At 37.5% G+C, this 22,042-nt stretch overlaps 2 protein-coding genes across 26 annotated transcripts; both read right to left on the bottom strand.

Moving 5' to 3' along the window:
• Positions 1 to 858: 858 nt before the first annotated feature.
• LOC148874496 (L10-interacting MYB domain-containing protein-like) lies at positions 859 to 5,793 on the bottom strand. 10 transcript variants are annotated; one of them, XM_088964350.1, is made up of 6 exons: positions 5,526 to 5,645; positions 5,041 to 5,101; positions 3,719 to 3,914; positions 2,358 to 2,703; positions 1,764 to 2,276; positions 859 to 1,680 (listed from the first exon to the last, which is right to left on the bottom strand). In XM_088964350.1, exons 4-6 carry the CDS (start codon positions 2,700 to 2,702, stop codon positions 1,069 to 1,071), a joined length of 1,470 nt encoding a protein of 489 aa, XP_088820476.1. In that variant the 5' UTR covers position 2,703; positions 3,719 to 3,914; positions 5,041 to 5,101; positions 5,526 to 5,645; the 3' UTR covers positions 859 to 1,068. The 10 variants fall into 10 exon arrangements, with proteins under 10 accessions (XP_088820476.1, XP_088820477.1, XP_088820473.1 ...); XM_088964351.1 differs by having other exon boundaries at positions 3,719 to 3,859; XM_088964347.1 differs by lacking the exon at positions 5,041 to 5,101 and having other exon boundaries at positions 5,526 to 5,793.
• A 9,801-nt stretch (positions 5,794 to 15,594) lies between these two features.
• Positions 15,595 to 20,295, bottom strand: LOC148874495 (L10-interacting MYB domain-containing protein-like). Of its 16 annotated transcripts, none has more exons than XM_088965437.1 (9): positions 19,795 to 20,014; positions 19,617 to 19,652; positions 19,309 to 19,439; positions 19,123 to 19,167; positions 18,981 to 19,036; positions 17,856 to 17,909; positions 17,137 to 17,493; positions 16,541 to 17,053; positions 15,595 to 16,459 (listed from the first exon to the last, which is right to left on the bottom strand). In XM_088965437.1, exons 7-9 carry the CDS (start codon positions 17,485 to 17,487, stop codon positions 15,848 to 15,850), a joined length of 1,476 nt encoding a protein of 491 aa, XP_088821563.1. In that variant the 5' UTR covers positions 17,488 to 17,493; positions 17,856 to 17,909; positions 18,981 to 19,036; positions 19,123 to 19,167; positions 19,309 to 19,439; positions 19,617 to 19,652; positions 19,795 to 20,014; the 3' UTR covers positions 15,595 to 15,847. The 16 variants fall into 16 exon arrangements, with proteins under 16 accessions (XP_088821563.1, XP_088821560.1, XP_088821561.1 ...); XM_088965434.1 differs by having other exon boundaries at positions 19,592 to 19,673; positions 19,795 to 20,011; XM_088965435.1 differs by having other exon boundaries at positions 19,309 to 19,442; positions 19,617 to 19,673; positions 19,795 to 20,011.
• Positions 20,296 to 22,042: the final 1,747 nt, after the last annotated feature.

Genomic DNA, 22,042 nt, shown 5'->3' with positions numbered 1-22,042 from the left:
TTGGGGAGGAAGGTTTGGAGTTCTGTTGGTTCTCCACTGTGTCTTCTCTGGCAATGATGTCAACATCATCGTTATCGGCTTGTTTTCCATCCAATGCTCAGGGAGTTGAAAAAGCACGCCTGTCACATGTGGTTAACTTGTATTGTCATCAATCTGCAATTGCTACATGTAATTAACTACATTTTTTGGCCGAAAGTGTAAAAAATGCAGAACCAAAAGTACAACACTAGCTGCTTAAGAACCCAAACTTGAACCTTAAGCAAGAAAATAGGTGAAATGATTAATAAGAAGTCCATACATGACAAATGATGCTCAATTGACTTTACTCAATACAATAAGCTTCTAACATGGGAACATAATCATGATTCAGATGGGCATCTCATTGCTCTAATATTCAAGGGTAACCAGCATGTAGGTGAATACAGTTCTGTTTCTTAGTAGACAATAATTCTAATACTGATAAATGAGCTAGCTACATAGATTATCTGAACACAAATAGTTAATGATCCCTACGCAACGATCTCAATAAAAGATAACACAAAGGTGAGTAATAAACATAGCATAATACACAGCATATTGCATCTACAACATACAAGGAGTATAATGTTTGTTGTTTGGCTATTGCATGGATGAACTTGTTTCTCAACTAGATCTTGTTGAAGAGAATGATGTCTATCTCCTGAATGCCTTGCTTTCAATCACCAAGAAACTTACCTACCTTAAAAACAGTATTTGTGATCTTCATAGACTGGGATAAAAGAACCAACGCCCATTGTTAGCATCAGTTTTCAACGAAAGAAGCAATGCCCAAAGTTAGTATCAGATTTTTCCATCACAAGTTGCAATGACGCCAGTGTCTAACCATAAAACATCCTTTATGGTTCTATTACCAATATCAGACACACAATGAAAAATATAGATGAGCATATGCCAAATGGAAACTGATCATTATAAACAAAAGATAGAAAGAAACAGACCACTATCTGAAACCATCTAGGTATCATAAAACAATAGTCTTCCTAACTCCTAAGGCAACAATTACAAATAATTTAGAGCCACTTCTTATCCCTAAAGGTCCTGCAGCCATGCCACTTGCAAGTCTCTAGACATGCCCAAGAATGTCTCTCTCCAGTGTTCTTTTTCAAACAACTCAGTTGCTGCCTTCACTTGTTGAATTTGAAGTCCATGCTGTGCATGTATCTCACTTACTACTTCCATGCATCTGGTAGCAGAGGTGTCCCTCCTCTCAACTTGTGCTTGCATCTTTCTTCGAGCCTCCAGTTCTGCCAACTGCAGTTGATACAACTTACACTTGTTCTTGTTTGCCTCTGCCCATGCTTGCATGGCAAATATCATTTTAGAGGACTGTTTTGGTTTCTTGCACTTCTTCATTAATAGTTGAAGGCCACTCTTCTTGGTGTTGTGCTCATTGGATTGTGTGGTGTCATCTATGAAGTCTGTCTGAGAGATCTCTGCAGCAGATTCATTTGCAGTTGCATTCTGTGTCCAAGTACCCCAAGGATCTGGTGTTTCTAAAACATGTTTTGCTTCATCATTTGAGGGATCCTCATTGTTTGTGTATGCCGAATTTCCACCAATGCTTGTTTCTGAGAATATGAAATTTAACTCATCCAAATATGGACAACCCTTCTTCCTAATTTTTTTGGCCCACCTGTGCTTCTGCAATTTATATTTTAAATCCAGTTAGTATCTTACAATGGTAAAAGCATTGTAAATATTTCTCACATTGTTAAAATCCTTACCATGTAAAGGTTTTCCCAGACAATCTCATTTGCTATTAGTTTCTTTGTCACAGGATCTATTGACACCCCCGGTTGCCTTATAATGGTGGAATAGTTGGCATGCTTCTTCTTTAGTTGGTGGAACTTATTTTTGAATTGCTCTCTACTGTAACTCTTTTTGTGGATTTTGTTGAAGTTTTCCACTATATACCTCCACCCATCAGCATTAAAAGTAGAACTGGGCTTGTTATTTGCCTTTACTTGATGCACCATCAAATCAATAAAACTTATTACTTCAGCATCTGTCCAAATTGCCAATTCGACTTGCTTATTTTCATCATTTATAGTAATATTCTGTGTCGAGGTACCACGAGGATCTGATGTTTCTGGAACTTGCTTTACTTCATCATCCAAAGGTTCCTCATTGTTTCCATGTGCCAAATCCCCGCTAGCACTTGTTCCTGAAAATATGAAGTCTAATTCCTCCAAAAATGGGCATCCTTTCTTCCTAATTTGTTTGGCAAACTTATGTTTCTGCAATTATATTTTTCATCGAGTTAGCATCTCACAATGGTAAAAGAATCTCAAATTTTCTAAGACAATTACAATCCTTACTGCATAAAGGTTCTCCCAGACATCAGAATTTGCTATTGGTTTCTTTGTGACAGGATCTATTGACACCCCTGGATGTCCCACAAGAGCATAATAGTCGGAATGCTTCTTCCTTAGCTGGTTGTACTTGTTTTTGAATTGCATTCTATGATAATTCCTGTTGTTGATTTTGTTGAAGTGCTCGACAATATACTTCCACCCCTCATAGTTAAACGTAGAAGTGGGTCTGTTGTTTGCCTTTACTTGATGTATCATAAGATCAATAAGGCTTTTTTCTTCAGCATCTGTCCAGTTTGCCACCTCAGCTTGCTTACTCTCATCATCAATCCGGATAGATTGGGAATCCATCCTGGTCAAAGACGAAGCTTTATAAGACTACATGACATCCACCACCAAATCCAGATGTAGCTACCACAACACAAAGAAAAAAAAAAAAAAAAAAAAAAAAAACCATGGACACGATCAAGATTAGATCCCAATATCCATTCAATCATTAACAAAACATCTGGCCCTCTTGCCACCAACTTAGCTTCATGGCATCCATGTAAACAACAAACATATTAAAAAGATAAAATACACAAAATCAATTGCACACTAATATCCATTTTGCCATCTATGAAACATTTGGCCTTTGCTCCCACTTAAAAATAACAATAATAAACATACTAAAAAGAGAAAACGCATGCTACCATTCACACTTTAGAACCCATTTATTTATTAATAAAACATGAACATCTTGCTCTCCTTTCCATCCACTTGGGAAAAGAAAAAACAGGTACATTAAGAAAATCATACTAACAGATGATGCAACTACAAGACCAGTTAATACAAGCATTTGTTCTACCATATATCATTCAAAGGGAAGCCCAGTGCATGAAGCACCCACCAATGCAGGGTCTGGGGAGGGACAAATGTACACAGCCTTACCCCTGCAGTTACACAGAGGCTGTTTCCAAGATTTGAACCCTGGTCACCCAGGTCACAATGGAGCAACCCAACTGTTGCGCCAAGGCCCACCCTCTTCCACTAAAAATCATTGAAACAAACAAATAAAATAAGATTCTAGTGATAACATTATACACTTAACGAGGAAAATTATAAAGTATTGAACAACTAATAAAACATAGTTCTAAAAATTATTAGGAATTTGCAATCTGATTGCCCTTATGTATAAATAGTTGGAAGTGCGTGCAGGACAGCACCATTATTTTTCTGGTTATAACAGCCACTCTTTTTATTGGTTTGATCGTTATACTACAAATTCTTGTTATCATGCATCTCCATCCATATCATAATACCTGAAAAACTCTACGTAAAATCAAGTCAATTCAACCAAGCATCAATTCCAGCTATTGATAACTTACTTTCATAGGCCCACTCTGAAACTCCACTCTATTGACAGTATGTCTATGCAGGTCCTTTTCTGCAATTCCGCTCAGCAGTCTTCACTATAGAAAAATAACTTTTAGATACTTCAGTAATTATAGGGCCACAGTTCACTGCATCTGTTCCAAGAAAGAGATGTAAAAGGGGGCCGTGCTACAAAAACATGAGCTTCACCTAAACAAAATTCATGACACCTTTTTTAAGTAAAGCCAATAGGAGAGCTAATATCATGCAATATCAACAATAGTTCCACCAATACACCATTCAAAGACAAACCACTTGATATGAGAAAATAAGTAAACTACATGTAGCCATGCTCCATATCCACCCTTCACCTTTGAAACACTGATGGACGTTTCAAAGGATTGACGCTGAAAATGCAAAGTAATGTATTGGAGGTGTGAAATGTGACTAAATTCCTTAAAGTAAATAAAATGTTAGATGAGAGATAAACCCTGTTTCGGAAAAATTTAATATTCTTTATCTTGATGTAAATTTCACTTCTTAGGAGAGGTAACATCCCGTGCCTCTCCAAGGGCTGGTTGTAATGTTTTCAATATTTGATCTATTTGATAATCTATCAAAATAATCTAATATTGAGCCCTCCATTTCTTGAAAGTTGAAGCCATGCTTCAACAGGAAGTCTAAAACATGTTGTCTTCATAAATGTGGAAGGAAAAAGTCCCAGCGTCATCTCAAATTTTACAGAGACAACCATAATATCAACATATAGTCTTTTGGTCTTCCTTTACTTTATTCATAACAGAATAAAAAATTAAACAACCAAAGATTGCTCTTTTTAGTTTTAAATTTGTGGGATATGGTAATCAAATTATATAAGCAGTAATTTAGCAGTAAGCAGCTTGCACTTGAAATAACAAACTAAAAATCCCAAGAGGGTTTCCTTTGATGATATGAGCTTTATGTACCAAAAAAGTGCTCGGGTCACCTATCCTACAGTTAAAATTCAAAAGTGTTCAAACTGGAGAGAGAGAGAGAGAGAGAGAGAGAGAGAGAGAGAGAGAGAGCATCCAGAATTTGCACCTTCAATGTTAGGAAAGTCTGAAGTTAGAATTGGCTATATTAAATTTTAATAAGAAAAGCCATACGCAAGTAGGGAAGGATATTATTGATGGATGAAATCACGATCTTTATACTAGCTAGTTCTGATATTCCACAATCGAATGAAAAAGATCGGAACCTAGTCGTTCGAGGCCGACAAAGAAAAAGGGAAAACACAGAACCAATGCCAAAAACATAGAAAAAGAATCAAGGGCTTGAGATTAAATAAGTTCAGAACCTCGACGGTGACCAATTCGTGCTTAACCGGACAACTCAATCATTTCAAAGGAATCGAAACCCTGGAAAAAGAATACTCAACATTCAGGGTAAGACCAAGAAAGGAGGGGGGAGATGGTTACGATAACATCTCCAAACTCAACATTGTTAGAATGTTGATGAATCGTAACAGAAGCAACAGGATTGATGAAAAGAATAAAAAAGTTAAAAAAAAAAAAAAAAAACTGAAGGATACAGTTAAATCAAAACCAATTAAACTTCCTTTAGGGGAAAAAACAGTTCTCAAAGAACAATGAAATTTGAGATAACCCAGAGGAAATTGTGCCTGAAAATCGAAATTGAAGTTGTAAAAAGTTTGAAAACCCCTGCCAAGGCATTCATGCGATAGATCCATTCGTTCTGAGTTTTCAATAAGCTTGTAATACAGGGATTCGTTAAGGTATGAGAAAGAGAGAGAGAGAGAGAGAGAGAGAAAGAAGGCTTCACCTAGTGTGGAGTAGAAACAAGGACGCCGGAGTTGAGAGGGTCGATGCCGGAGTCGGGCCTGGATCTTATTTCGTCCGCTACAAGTGGAAGAAAAGACGTTTCCAGGTTTCGAAAATCCACAATTTTTGTTTTCAAAAACGACTTTAATCTCTTGTGGAAGTGGAACCCGTCCGTTTTCCATGTGTTATGCGATTATGAAAAAAAAAGGAATTTCAGACAGTTTGTAAGACTGAAATGGCTGAATTGAGCTGAGCTGAAAGATTCAGCTAAGGTAGTTCAGTTGCTTGAAACGCTCTGAATAAGTATGTATTTGGTATAGCTTTTGATTACTTGATTTGTTTGTATAACCAAAATTAATAATAATGAATAAATTAAAAAATCATCGATAGACATGCACAAAAATCAATGCCAATTTATGAATCAGCATGATGGTTTAAATGATAAAGTAACGCCTATGTAACAGCATTCAACGCCCATTTGGAAGGGAATTAGTATTAACTTGAATGCTATGAAACTCTAGTGATATAATATATGATGTTTACAGTGATAAATTAAATGACTGTGGTCCAATGTATTCTTTTACTTCATGAATATCCAATTAATTTTAATTGAATCTTCAGGTTAGCCAAAAAAAAGTAGGTTGTGAAATCAATGACAGTGTCTGACACCAGCTATAAATGCAAAGTGAGGGATTGAATGGTTGTAGATTATATATAATTTATGACTAACAAAGGCATACAGCCATTGCATTTAGTTATCTAATCTCCCCAAATAAAGAGAGGGAAGCAAATGCATTTGACTGATAGTTGAATTGGGCTCTCAGGATTTTTCACTAAACACAGTTTATCCACCTTGGAAAGCCAGAAACAGAAATAGAGCTGTTTCAGCTACAAAATTCTCAAAACATTGCAGAATCATCAATCATGGGATGTTTGAAAAGGATTTCCTTTGGATTCCTTCCAAAAGTTTGTTGTTCACGAACATGTTTCCAGTGATTTTGTAATCATTAATGATTCACGGTTGTATAGTTTTGGCCCGGCAAAAGACCAATTAATAAAAATTACGTTCATGGTTGATCGATTCCTAATAAACGTTTTCATATCTGGTTATTGCCGATTCTTGGATAGCCTTAAGCTTATAGTCATTACCCTGAAGCCACTTTTTTCGTGTTCCCAAAGCTCAGAGCCAAAATATAAGGCTCACATGATACAAGTAAAGAATTTTGCTGAATCTCAAGAAACAGAATTTGGGCTTTGGGTTTTGGGAACGAGAGAATGACGGTTCAGCCTAGGGTCAGAATTTTTAGGCCCAAAGTATAGTTGGGGTTGTATAGAGTGGGGGTTTTTGACATTTTGAATGTTTATAGCTTTACAGTGAAATTCAGAAATGTGCATTGGGTTTCTCCGTACTTTTCCTATATATATATATATATACACACACACACACTAGCGGAGGGGGCCCTGCATTGCAGGAGCTCACTCATAAACTATCAGGCTCGAACTCGATTCGATTTAGAGACTTGAGCTCGAATCAAAAGCTCGAGAGTTCGAGCTCGGCTACCTTTGATTGCAGGTCTCTCAAGCAGTCGAGGAGCTGAGCCGAGGTCTCCCTCAATTGTCGAGGTGCCAAATCGAGGTCTCCCTCAACTGTTGAAGTGTCGAGTTGAGGTTTCCTTAGCAATTAAGGTATCTAGCTAAGGTCTCCCTTAGTTGATAAGGTGTCGAGCTGAGGTCTCCCTCAGTTGTCGAGGTGCTAAGCCGAGATCTCTCTCAATGACTGAGGTGCTAAGTCGAGGTCTCCCTCAGTGGTCAAGGTGTCATCTAGCTCGAACTTGATTCGAATTAGAGACTTGAGCTTAAGCTCAGAAGCTCGAACTCAACTACTTTTGATTGTAGGTCCCCTAGTAGCCAAGATGTCGGGCTGAGGTCTCTTTCAGTTGGAGAGAGAGTGGCATTCTTGTAATTTATAAGGAGAGAGAGAGAAATGACACTTGTAATTTGTAATAAAGAGAGGGAGAGAGAGAGAGAGAGAGAGAGAGAAAGAGTGACATTCTTGTAATTTTTATGAAAAAAAGGAAAAAATAATACTAGATTCCATTTCCCTCGTCCATCTCAATGACTGTGTGTGTGTACACACTTGGGTAATTTTTATTTTTTTATCAACAAGATCTTGTAACTTTTATTTTTGGTGATTAATAAATATTTTTATCACTCGATTAATGAAAAAAAAATTAAAGATATACAAACAATTGGATACGATAGGAAAATGAATATAAATCACATAAATACATTATTAACACTAAATGTAGAGTTGATTTATTTATTTAGTTTTTTGATTGAAAACGTTTACTTTCATTAAGAATATTAAATAAGCATCTTACACTATCAACCACTTAGACAAAGAGTGTTGACCCCAAATTAACATCAAGATTTATAGTACAGTCCAAAATAAGTTTTCCCTAAAGGTCCCCTGTTTTGCCAAGCTATCTGCCACAGAGTTTGCCAAACTCCTTACCCATTTGAATGTTACTCCAACTTCCCTTACCAAGCAGATTATTTCCCTTATTTGCTCTCTAAACTTCCATACACCCAACTTCTTTGTTTGCAGCCTCCCTATTAACAATTTAGAGTCTCCTTCCACCTCCAAGTTCTGAAACTCTCATTGCTTGGCAAATCTCAGGCCTTGTAGGAGAGCCAAAATTTTAGTTGTCAAAGAGTCTCTCACTCCTATGGGACCAAAGTATATTGCCATCATTCTTCCTTCCCCATCCCTAAAAACTCCCCCAGCTCCCAAAGGTCTTGGATTACCCATGGAGCTTCCATCAAAATTCAATTTTACCCTTTGTTGTGCTGCTGGTGTCCAAGAGGGCAAAAAGACAAATTGTCTAGTTGAAGAATTTGCCATTGCTAACCAGCCCCTTTGTATATCATCCACTGAAAAATTTTTAAATAAATCACTTACTTTTAGTCAATGTATGACTTTAATGGCTACACGGTCAATGATTTGTTCTATTGATCCTTATGCCCCTTGGAATATTCTGTTGTTCCTTTCTTCCCATAAAGACCAAACAATGGCCGCTCTTGTTGCCATTCACATCACTGGTTTGATCTTCTTTTTTGTAAATTATCTAGAGTATTAATCTTCTGAAGCACCACCTCCCAACTAAAGGCTCTTATTTTTGGGGGTACAGGACTACACCAAACTTTGTGGGAAAGGAACCTCCTAAGTATGAGGAATGAAGGGCGGAGAAGAAGGCACAAGTATAGGAGCCAGAGGGGGACTCTAACCAAATCTTGCTGTCATGACAAGATAGGTCTAGGAAAATAGTATTAAGAAGTGAGATTAGTTCATCTACTAAGTCCATTTCATGATCCCTCAACCCTCTTCTTAAACCTAGATCCCAAGAATTTTCATTAACAAGCACTAGAGAAATCACTTTCCCTTTGTTAAGGGACAAAGAATGAATAAATGAAAATCTGTCTTTGAGAGGAATGTCCCCAAGCCAAATATCCTCCTAGAAACGAATTTTATTACCCAAACAAGCATCATACTTGACTAACAGAAGGAAAGAAGGTAGCAAACTGTGAATTTCTTTCCATGGAGAAGCCCTTGTTGCCCTAGGATCAAGACCAACATCCCATTTGTTGTTTGCCATGCCTTGAATGCTTACAATTACATTATGCCATAGGTTCTCTTGTTCCAAAGGAAACCTCCACAGCAATTTACCTAGTAAAGCCATATTTCTAAGCTTGATGTTTCCTAACCTTAGGCCTCCACTATCCCTACTCCTTGAAACCACCTCCCACTTTACCAAAAGATTCTTTTTTGTTTCCCTGGCTCGCACAAGAAGTCTTTCATCAATTTCTCCAATTTATTGGCCACTTTTATAGGGATCTAAAAGGTTAAGAGGTAATAGATTGGCAAATTAGTCAAAGTTGACTTTATTAGGGTTATTCTACCCCCTAGAGATATGTAGTTTCTCTTTCATCCAACAAGCTTTTTTGTGAATCTTTCCACTACCGGATCTCAGAATCTAACTGAAGTCGAGTTCCCCCTAAGAGTAGTCCAAGGTACTATAGAGGCCAGTCACCTACCTCACATCTCAACAAACTAGCTCGTCTTTCAACCTCTCTCATCTCCCTATTTAATCCTGCTACATTATTTTTGCTCTAATTTACTTTGAGATTAGAAATCCTTTCAAAATGGGTTACCATCCTTTGCAAATTTGTCATTTCCTCCCTTTCTCCTTCACAAAAGATTAGAATATCATCTGCAAATTATAAATGGGTAACCACCACATTAGTCCTCCCAATTCTCCAACCTTGTATCAGATTATTGTATCAACCCTTGAAATCAAATTGCTAAACACATCTGCTATTAAAGTGAAGAGGAAGGGGGAAAGGGGGTCACCTTGTCGAAGGCCCCTTTTAGCTAGAAAGAAATCTCTGGAAACCCCATTAACCAAAATGGAACAATGACAGGAATAAATACAGCTCTTTATCCATTTGCACCATCTCTCTCCCAAACCTTTCAACCATAGCACTTCTAGAAGGAAATCACAATCCACCAAGTCATAGGCTTTGTCTAAATCCAATTTGCAAACTAGCCCTTTTTCCTATCTCCATTTTTCAAACTCCACACACTCGTTTGCAATAAGGATTTGGTTTGTTATTTGTCTTTCAAACACAAAAGCCCTTTGATGTTGAGAGACTAAAGAGGGAAGCACTTTTTTAATCCTCTTAATTAACACCTTGGATACAATTTTGTACATGATACCTACAAAGCTGATGGATCTAAAATCTTTTGGGTGGGAGGCTGAGCAATAGGATTTCTTCTTTTTCTCCCATTTGCTACTAAGTGGAAAAAGCTTGTATTTGCCATCACCTTCCTCTAACCATCGACATCTAGATTTTTGTCTCTAATAAATCTCCTCTTTCCTTAGAATCTCTTCCAGCTCATGCTTCAATCTCCATCTTTCATATTTCTCTTCCTCTCTTATTGTCCTTTCCCCTTTCAACTCATCTAATTACCCTATTCTATGTGAGATGTGTGTCTTTCTTTCCTCCAATATCCCAAATACTTCCTTATTCTACTCTTTAATCATACCCTTCAATCTTTGCAATTTTTAGTAAAATCTAACACCCTTCCATCTAAACTTCACTTGGTCTTCTTCCCACCATTCTTTTAATTTTGCTTTGAAATCTGGATGAAGCAATCACATATTCTCAAACCTAAAAGGGCAAGGCCCTCCTCCCAATCTTTCTTCAGAGATGTTAATAGGGCAGTGATCCGAGGTAGTTCTAGGCAAGGCTCTAACCAGTAGGCTCCACCACCCTTCCTCCTAGTCTAAAGTAAAGAGAAATCTGTCTAGCTTGCAACAAATAGGTGTCTCTTGAAAATTGGACCATGTGAACTTTGCTTGAAGATGGGACAGCTCTCTCGGATCATTTGTATCTACAAAACAATTAAATTTTCTCATACTAGAAGTAATCCTATGGCTAGGGTTATTTGATTCCTGAAGGAACCTGATCACATTGAAGTCACCCCCCAAGCACCATGAGCCCTCCCACAAACCCCTGATTGCTGCCAGTTCTTCCCAAAAACCTTCTCTCTCCCTATTGGAATTCGGCCCATAGATATTGGTTAGAACCCAAACAAAGCCATCTGTCTTTATTTTTAACTTGATTGAGGCTAAAAAGTTTCCTATTAGTTCTTCCATGCATTCAACATTATCATTATTCCATATAGAAGATCCCCAAGATTGTGAGAAGGCCTAGTTGATTCCCCTAGCAGTCCAAATTTGTCTTATTCACTTCCATCAATTTAGACTCTTGAATTAACACAAGGTCTGGCTTCTCCTTTCTTAACATCTCTCTTATTGTTCTTCTCTTAGTTACTCTTCCTAGACCTCTTACATTCTAGCTTAATATTTTCATGCAAAAAAACAAGCTAAATTATGTCTGCTTTCTGAACACTCCCTCTACTTTACCTTTTCCTATCTTTTCTCCCAGTGCTCCCTTTATCATACACCACATTACAATGCAACTTCTCCACCTCAGTTAACTTCTTCTTCCTTTTCTTGTTTGAGCCTCATTTGAGCTTACTTAGAACCTTTTGCGCACTCAATTTTTCCTTTCTCACCCTTTTTTTACCCCCTGCCTCTACCATTACTTTTTCTTGACCCTTTTTTCTTTGTAATCAAAGCGTCAAACTCTTTTCACAACTCTTTTGGCCTAAACTAAGGACTGTCACCCTTCTCACCCTTTCTCCTCTGATTTTCTAGTTCATCTTTCACTAAGATCCTAAAAATCTCCAAGATTATCTCCCAGATTCTGTCACATTCCTCATCAGTTGCCGACATCTTATCACTACCGACCACTTCTGTTGAAACATTGGCAATGGCAAGCTTGGGTATCGGGCTAGTCTCACCTGTGTGCAAAGGACTAGAAGGAGATAGATCAGTACTTACATAAACCAAAAGAGACATCATACCTTGTAACTAAGAGGGAGACGCACTAGGATTTGGAAGGTTCTGGTTTCTAGAAATTTGCCTTTTGCCAAGGGTGACAATTTTTGGATCAATACTTGGATAAGGGAATGGGGATAAGGGGTCTGTCATTGCCTTGCCAAGAGTCGGTGAGAGTGTTTTACTACATCCCGTTCCTTCTTGTCCTTAATCTTGTACGTTGCCTGGTTCTTTGTACCTTTCTGATTGAGATGCCCTCTCATCCAAAGGATTTATCTTTTCCACGATCGTTGCCCCTATTTCCAAACCAATATTGCTCTCTTCAAATAGTAACGCTACACCGTTCGCCTCCGCTGAATCAACCAAAGCTTTTATTTTGCTTTCCACACTTCCTGGGATAGGGGAAACTGTGAAGACTTCATCATCTGTATTCTCATCATCGATGCTCACTCAATCTGAGTCGAAAACACCACCCTTATCCCTTTGCCAATCGTACCTTGGGTTTGGTTTTTCTAGGCTAATAGAATAGGATAGCAGCTTAGGTTTCCATGTCCAAACTCCTCCCATAGTTTTATGCTCTTTCTGTTTCTCAGTTTGGTTGGACTTGGGTTGGGATGATGATACACCGTAATAATCATCTATTGTCACTCGAATCCTATCCCCTATCACATGATTTTTTAAACAGTCACGTGACCTATCTTTTGGTCCAATTCACTTAGAGGCCCACTTGTTTGTTTCAACCCATCTATTTGCACTCCTTTTTCTCCAACTACTCCCTTCAAGACATGCATTCCTTGAAGTAAGTTTGATTCATTTGACCCATTCAACTTGTTCAGTTTGGCACCAGAAGATAATGCTTGCACGAAGTTCTATTGACTGTCACACCCTTGCCTTGTTGCTCATGAAAGTTCTATTGGTTGTCACACCCTTGCATTGTTCAGTCTGGCACCAGAAGTAAGTTTGATTCATTTGACCCATTCAACTTGTTTATATCCTAGAATCTTTGGATTGCTTAAAAGTTATCTTTCCATTTTGGTGAAAGTTTCCATCTGCTTTTGTTTGTCCATCCCTAGACTACCACATAGAACCGACCCTTCAACCCCTTTGTCTTCCTCCTGTCTAGCATCCCTCCACAAGGCAACTTCAGTAGAGGTTGCTAACTACAACGATAGCAATACTCCTCCCACAAGGCAACTTCAGCTTCCTCGGTATCTCTTCTGGATTTACTCCACTCAGAAGAAGAGTTGCACTACATAGATCTCCCCAAAAAACACCATCTAATCGAGCACCACACAACAGAGCAATTGATTTTGCAATATCCTAATTCCACAAATAGAATGGCAACCCAACTAACCGAACAATCACATTATCTCCAATTGAGAAGAACTTGGAGTTGGAGCATGGAGACCATTTAAATTTTGAAAAGGTTCCTAGAACGTCTTGAATACATAACGCTTCAACATTTACCTGATTTTCAAGATGGTCCAACACTGCCTTCTCTTGCTCAAATAGAGTTAAAGTAAAAGTCTTCACCAAGCACAACTTAACCTTCAAGAGTTCTACAACTTTCCTCCAATCTAATACCCTCTTCTCAGCTTTTAAGATTAGCATGTTGTCTCAATGCCCTGACATCCTGTCTGCTACAAAGGAAGGATTACTATTGCTATGTGCCAATGCAAGGAGCTCCCTTTTTGGTTCCTCTTCCACAAGTGGGCTAGGAGTGCTAGCATACAAACTCTGGCCATTGTCCCCTTTCTCCATCATCTCTGTTTTTTTTTTTTTTCCATTTTCCTTATGTTTAGGAAGTTTGATAAAATACTAGCCACTCCTTTCCACCCTTGACTGTTTCTTCCTTCAAGAAAACAAACCATTTGCCTCTTTCCTTTAGCAAAATATTCAGAAAAAGAGATATGAATGATCCCTTTACATTCCTCTTACTTTGCATTACGTACTTGCTACTCATCTGGGATAACTTTTCTTTCCATATACACTACTTCCCTTTTGTTGCTGCATCAGAAAGGAACTCTTTCAGCCAGTTAATCATCTTAGTTCCTTCCACAAGCACCGTAGCCATTTTTTGTTCCCTTATCTTCAGGCTAAGTCTTCCTTTAATCCACATTTCTTCAAGAAGAAATTCTTTAGCCTCTACCTTCAAAGCTATTTTCCATTTTTTTTTCTCCACAAATCCTTTCTCCATCATTGCTCTCTACCTTCAAACCCTCTGCCTTCAAAGCCCTTCAAAGTTGTTACTCCCTTAACCATTTTTCACTTGCTTTTTTAGAAAAGCAATCGATGGAAACCTAACAACAGCTAAGAGATTATACCAACTCCAGATCTAGTGCATTTGAATAAGTGATTTTTCTTCAAGTCCAATTCAAATGCTGCCATATCAAAAGTGATTAACCAGCAACTGTCTCTTCTTCTATGCTTTTTGTTTCTCTTCCCTATTTTACTTTCTTTTTATGTTAATGAGGGTGGGCCTTGCCGCCATGGTGCAATGGTTAGGCTGCTTCATTGCGACTTGGGTGACCAGGGTTCAAATCTTGGAAACAGCCTCATGCATTGGGCTGCCCTTTTAGTACTATTTTATGATAACAATCATCATACAGCCACTTCACAGTCTTCACCACTATAGTGACAGTAAAAGTCGAGAGAGAGAGAGAGAGATTGTAGTAGTACACATCATACAATAATTATCACTCTCTTTCGGTTGTTAAAATTATAATTTTTAATTTTTATTAATTTTTTGGAAATTTTGTTTATTTAGTATTTGTATATATAAATACTAACTATTTTTTTTTCAAATAATAAATATGTTTCATTTTTAACATATAAATCATTTAAGGTAAATAAAATATTTTTTATAATTTTCAGTTTTTATTAATTTTGTTGAAAAGATTTATTTATTTAGTATTTTTTATATAAAGAATAATTCCATTTTTCAAATAAAAATGTGTTTTCATTTTTATTTTTAACATATAATTTATATGTAAATTAAAATATATAAATCAATTAAGGTAGATAAAATAAATTATTTTTATAATTTCCAGTTTTTATTAAATTTAAACCAACAAGAAAACGGGTGAAATGACTGGTAAGAAGTCCATACCAAATACAAGTTCTAGAAGGGAGAGAAGTCTTAAATTTGAACGTAATCAATATTCAAACTGGATAGCTTATGCTCTAATATCCAAGGCTAACCAGCATTAGGATGAATTAGAGGTCTTTTTTTGTTATTTTTTATTTTTTAAGAACAGGTGAACTAGAGCTTCAGTTCTTAGTAGAGGAGGGTTCAGTACTAATAGATTAACTAACTAAGATTATCTCAATACAAATAGATGTTGAGCCCTAAGCAACAATCTTAATAAACAATAACATAAAAGTTAACAACTAAAGCATGAAGCATTACAAATTGTACCCAAAGCATGCAAGTAGTAGAATGTTTGTTGTGTTGGCTGCACGGATGAACTTGATGCTCTTCAAGTTGATGTTGAAGACCATGATACCAAAATTGATTGTTTGGTTTCTGATCATCAAGAAGCCGATCTACCTTACTACTAGTGATCCTCCCACGTTGGGCAATGAAAGAAAAATGCCCACAGGTAGAAGAAGAGTTTGCCCCCTCAAGTTCCAATTGACCCCAGTATCATCCATCTATTATACATCAATGATACTATAACCACTATCAGACATACAGAAGAACATAGATAAACATACGTCTATCAGGAACTGACCAAAGGAGAAAAAAAATAAATAAATACAAAAGCAAACTATAGTTCCAAACTATCTAGAGGTCATAAAACAACAGACTTCCAATGGCTACAATTCTAAATCATTTAGGGGCTAGGGACACATCTTATCCCTGAAGGTCCTGCAGCCATGCTACCTGCAAGTCCCTAGACATGCCCAAGAATGTCTCTCTCCAATGTTCTTTTTCAAACAACTCAGTTGCTGCCTTCACTTGTTGAATTCGAAGCCCATGCTGAGAATGTATATCATTCACTACTTCCATACACTTGGTAACAGAAGTGTCTCTCTTCTCAACTTGTGCTTGCATCTGCCGTCGAGCCTCCTTTATTTCAGCTAACTGCATCTCATACAACTTAGACTTGTTCTTGCTTGCCTCTGCCCATGCTTGCATGGCAAACAACATCTTAGAGGATTGTCTGGGTTTCTTGGACTTCCTCATTAATGATAAAAGGTTATTCTTCCTGGTGTGACGCTCATTGGACTCATCAATGAAGTCTGTCTGAGAAATCTCTGCAGCTGATTCATTTGCATTAGTATTCTGTGTCCAAGTACCACGAGGATCCAAAGTTTCAGGAACATGTTTTATTTCATCATCTGAAGGGTCTTCATTGTTTCCAAATGCAAAATCTCCACTGGCATTTGTTCCTAAGAATATGAAATCTAATTCATCCAAATACAGGCACCCCTTCTTCCTAATTTTTTTGGCCCATTTGTACTTCTGCAATTTTAATTTTTTAAGGTTAGTGTCATATAATAGCAAAAGCAATTTCTATATACTTCACATCATTAAAGTCCTTACCGCATAGAGGCTCTCCCAGACATCAGTACTTGCCTTTAGCTTCTTTGTAACAGGATCTATTGACACCCCTGCATGCCCTGCAATGGTGTAATAGTTGGAATGTGTCGTCTTTAGTTGGTGGTACTTATTTTTGAATTGCTCTTTATTGTAATTTTTTTTGTTGATTCTGTTGAAATTTTCCATGATATACTTCCACCCATCAGTGTTAAAAGTAGAAGTTGGCCTGTTGTTTGCCTTTACTTGATGCACCATCAACTCAATAAAACTTTTTACTTCAGCGTTTGTCCAAGTTGCTGACTCGATTAGTTTATTCTCATCAATTGCAGCAGTATTCTGTGCCCAAGTACCATGAGGATCTGATGTTTCTGGAACATGCTTTACTTCATCATTTGAAGGGTTCTCACTGTTTCCAGTTGGCAAATCTTCATTACCGCTTATTCCTGAGAATACAAAGTCTAACTCATCCAAAAATGGGCATCCCTTCTTCCTAATTTGTCTGGAAAATTTGTGCTTCTACAATTTAGTTTTTATATCAAGTTAGCATCTCATAATGTAAAGACAATCTCACCATATTTCACACTATTAGAAATCCTTACCGCATAGAGCATCTCCCAAACATCCACATTTGCTATTGGTTTCTTTGTGACAGGATCTATTGACACCCCTGGGTACCCCACAATGGTATAATAGTTGGAACGCCTTCTCCTTAGTTGGTGATACTTATTTTTGAATTGCTCTCTACTATAATTCTTTTTGTTCATTTTGTTGAAGTTCTCCACAATATACTTCCACCCTTCAGAGTTAAAAGTAGAAGTAGGCCTATTGTTTGCCTTCACTTGATGTATCATTAAATCAATAAAGCATTTTTCTTCAGCGTCTGTCCAAGTTGCTACTTCAGGCTCATCTTGGTTACTCTCGTCATCAATTTGGACCTGTTGGGACTCCATCCTGTCCTGCCCAGAGAGGAAGCTTTATAAGACTACATAATATACACTACCAAATCCAAATCAACCTATACAAAATGAAGAACTTAAGATAACAATCAAGAACTCAAGAAATCTCCATACAAATAAAGAGCACGTTGAAAAGAAAAAGGATATGCAACTATTCACACTATTATACACAATTGTCTATTAACAAAACACCTAGTCCTCCTAGTCACCCAACAAACATATTTAAATAACCCTAGTTCTCCTGAACTGTTTACACTTCAATAAACCATCCTCTGTATACTGAAACATCTATCACTACTGGCCAATCACTTATTGATGAAAAGAAAAACAGCAGGTACATTAGAAAAAGGAAAGTTTCTTACTTGTACAGACGACGTGAATATAGGATCCCCCAAAAAAGGAATTAGTTCTTCTATCTATCATTGAAACAAAGAAAAATTTAGATTCTACAATAACATTAAATGCTTGTGAGGAAATTATATTGAACAGGTAATAAAACATAGTTCCAAATAACCATTAGAAACTCTTCATTCATCTGCTGCTATGTATTTTTTTTTTTTTTATCAACATCTGTTGTTACGTATTAATAATTGAAGTTCATCTAGGATAGCAACATTATTTTTATGGTCATAATAGCAGCCACTTTTTTATGGTTTCATCATTTCCCATGGATTGTTGGCAACCCTGCATCTTCAAATCATAATGCTTAACAAGTTAAGTCAGATTAAATCAATTCAACAAGGCCTCATACAACAGACTATCTGACATCATCCATGCAGGTCCTGCTCTACAGTTCCACTCTATCTGCATTATGTTTATGCAGAACCCATCCTGCAATTCCACTCAGCAGTCTTTCCCTACAAAAGAAAAATTGTTTAAATTTTCAATAATCATAGCCCCCAATATTCCAAGACCACGCTACAGAGTCGTGAGCTTCACATAAGCTCCATATCCACCCTCCATTTTTTTTCTTTTTTTGGTAATCTATCCACCACCTTCAAAACACTGATGAAGGACATATTTCAAAAGGATTATGACTGTGAATAACATATATGATATGAAATGCCTCCAAATTCTTCTAAACTATATAAAATGTTCCATGAGAAATAAGCTTTATGCCTAAAAAATACGATATCCAGCTTCCCATTTCTTAAAAATTATAGATTCTGACAATAGAACTTTTTCAACAGGGACCCTAGAACATGTACTCTCCATAAAAGAGAACAGAAAAATCTCAGCCTTATCTCGGATTTTATGGAGAGGACCATAATATCACTTTATAATCTTTAACCGTCCTTTACTTTCTTCATAACAAAATGATTAATGGAAGAAGAAAAGCTTCTTTTCTTTTATTTGTAAGGTCGAAGGAAGTTGTAACCAAATTATACAAACAGTAGTCTAGCAGCTTGAACATCAAAGATTAATCCATAAAAAACAGTGCTTATTTGATGCCATGATCTTTACGCACCAACGAGTGTTCATCTCACCTGTCCTACACTGAAAAGTGTTCAATCCAGAAGGGGAGCACGTCCAGAATTTGAACCTTGCATGGATGAGAAGCCTAAAGTTAGAATTGCCTACATTAAATTTTTATAAGCAAAACCATAGCTAAACAGATGAGGAAGATACCGGTAACATAATCTTCATGAGAGTTCTAAACCACCTCCTTAACTTCTGCAAATTCAGAAGAAAATATCAGATCCTATTCGTTCGAGGCCACCACAGAATAGGTAAAAAAGGACGCAGAAACAAGTACTAAAAACCCTAGAAATACAAATATAAAGTCTAAAATAAGATCAGAGCCTCGGTAGTAACCAATTCGTGCTTAGCTGGCCAACTCAAAGAGCCCAATATTATTGAAACGCTGACAAACACAACTGCTCAGATGTTCAAAGGAAGCGAAAAGTGGAAGGGGGATGTTAACCAGAGCACCTCCCAACTCAATACTACTTCAGTTCCGAGAAATCGTGAAATAAGCACCAAGTTTGGATCAAAGAAAAACATAGTTGAATCAAAAACCATCGAACTTAAATTCAGTACTACCAAAAAACAAAAACAAAAATTATATTCAGAGGCGGGGGAGGGGAGAAGTTCTCACAAGCAAAGGTAAAATTTGAGCTGACCTACAAGATACCGTGCATGGATCTTGAACGAAAAAGCTGCGCATAGATGGAAACTTCCTGTAATGAGATTCAGATGGTAGATCCATTCGGGGTAAATCTTGAATAAGCTTATAATAAGGGAATTTGAAGGTTTACACGATAGATAGAGAGTGGGAGAGAGGAGAGAAGCGAGCTTCACCTGCAACAAGTCTGAGCAAGAAAGCCGGAATTGGGGGAGGCGATCGCCGGAGACGGGGCGACGGGGCGACGGGGCGAGAGTTTTTTCCGTCCGCTACGAGTGGAAGAAAAGACGTTTTCGGTTTTGGAAAATCAGTTTTCAGAAAAGACTCTTTTATTTTTGTGGAATCTGTTTGCTCTCTCTCTCTCCCCCCACTCTGGGGATTTAGAGATAACCTAGCCGGTGTTTTTCAAACCACATCTTTGGGTTTAACCTGGGACCCACGCAATGGTTTTGGATTTTCATGATTTCCAAACGTGAAAACAGTGATATTGCGTTCTTTTAACGTCAGTAAATTTCTAAAGCTGGTCAGTGGTCACACACGTGATTGATTACCATTTACGATTTACCAATAAGAAAAAGACTAGCAGAGAGGAATATTAAAAAAAAAAAAAAAAGCATGTGTAAATAAGGGTGGGAAAAAATAATAATTTGAGTAAAATCATAAAATACTCAAGTTGTTTAGTTTAGTTATATTGTCAACCACGAATGTAGTATAAACAGTGATTCAAAATCAAAAGAGAGCCTTTCAGAAAGGTATTCCAGCAACTCAATAAATCATTAAAAGATAAGACAGAAAATTCTTTATATATGATGGCCCAATGCAGAGCTCTTAAGGTTATGAGTTTAATTAACCATTCAAGTTGTGTTTGTCTTAATTAAAAAAATTCATTGCACACAACCTCTTAAATTAGAGGGGGCGAAAGTTGTAAAGATATTTTCCCTCAAGGGATACTGGCAGATCGAAGGACCTGGGTAAAAATGAAATGCAATTTGGAAAATGATTCCATAAGCAGTGATATGGGTTGTATCACAAGAAAGCATAGATTGAAAGAATGGTAGGTTCCATCTAATGGACGCCATAAAGGTTGTGGAATGGGTGGGCGAATTTCAAAAATTTCCTACCTTCTCTCAACTGGGAATCATATTCCCTAAATTTAGAATACAATATTCAAGGATCCTACTTGAACCATAATCAAACCAGGTCTGTACCAAAAGACAAATGGGAGGAATATACATGATCCGGAGAAGCACTATCTCCCAAATTTGGTGTTCACGCCCAAAGAATGCTCCAAGATCCGTTCCTGCTGAATATGACACAGCTGTGGATGGAACAGAACCAGCAGAGTGCGTCCTACACACTGGATCCTTCACAAGAATCCTCTGGAAGTACTAAACACTGAATCTTTTTCAGTCTTCCTTGCAAGACTGATGTCAAGAACAGATTTCTTGACTTTCTTTTTCTGCAAAGATCTAATCTTGCAAAAATAGATGGCAGCGGCAGGAGGAGAACTCCAAAAGCGAAAAAGTTGAACTACTTCTTCTTTCTTTTTCTGGAGTATGAGATCTGATCTCAATTCGCAGGAACCTTTCTTGCTATTTCTCTTGATTCGAAATCTATTGTATTTCTCTCCTTTTTGGTTAGGGTTTCTCCTCCTTTCTTCTTGATTAAGAAACCTCCTAATTAGGAGTTATCCCAATCCAAATCAGTATTTGGATAGGGGATAATCTTAATCCTATCTGCAGATAAAGTTAGCTTACTCCTGATCTTATCAGGAGGTTACCAGATTCAAATCTAATTTGAATTTGGTCTCCAAGAGTGGATAAGGCTAAAGGCCCAATCCTTTTACTAACATTAATCTCAGATTCGCCCCAAGTATGGGTGATCATATCAGCCCACCTCGAAATGGGCTTCTGGCCCATTAAGTGTTCAGTGTCTAATTACTTTCCAATCTGCTGCCCAGTTGGGCTTCTTTGTATGGCGTGGGACCCAAGCATTGATCTACACACCAGTCACATGGGTTTGGCCCAGCCTTTAATACAAGGCCCAGCCGAATTCACTGAAAAACTCAATGAACCCCTTGAGTCCATCATATGGACCCTATGGGCCCAACACTCCAACACTTACATTAAGTGGTCCTTGGGCCAAGCCATCTTATAAAAACCTAGGGACTGTGGGCAGGTGCAAAATTAACCCATCAGGTATTATCCTCAATGGTCTTACACTTAACCTCTCAACCCTTAATGATCAAGCACTGCCCGACAAGAGAGGACCTCTCCCTCGGCTGCAAGGAACAGTGCCGCACTCTCCTCTCACATGGATCCCGGGAATTAAAACCATTTGCAAACAATTTGAAACCGTACATATATATATATAAATATATTAATTTTGCAAAACAAAATTCCAACGATTGAAATCAACTACCGG

The sequence above is a fragment of the Nelumbo lutea genome, chromosome 1 (assembly GCF_056320005.1).
Source record: "Nelumbo lutea isolate HS-2025 chromosome 1, American lotus-T2T, whole genome shotgun sequence".
Classification (NCBI taxonomy): Eukaryota; Viridiplantae; Streptophyta; class Magnoliopsida; order Proteales; family Nelumbonaceae; genus Nelumbo; species Nelumbo lutea.
This window is presented reverse-complemented; position numbering and strand designations above follow the sequence as displayed.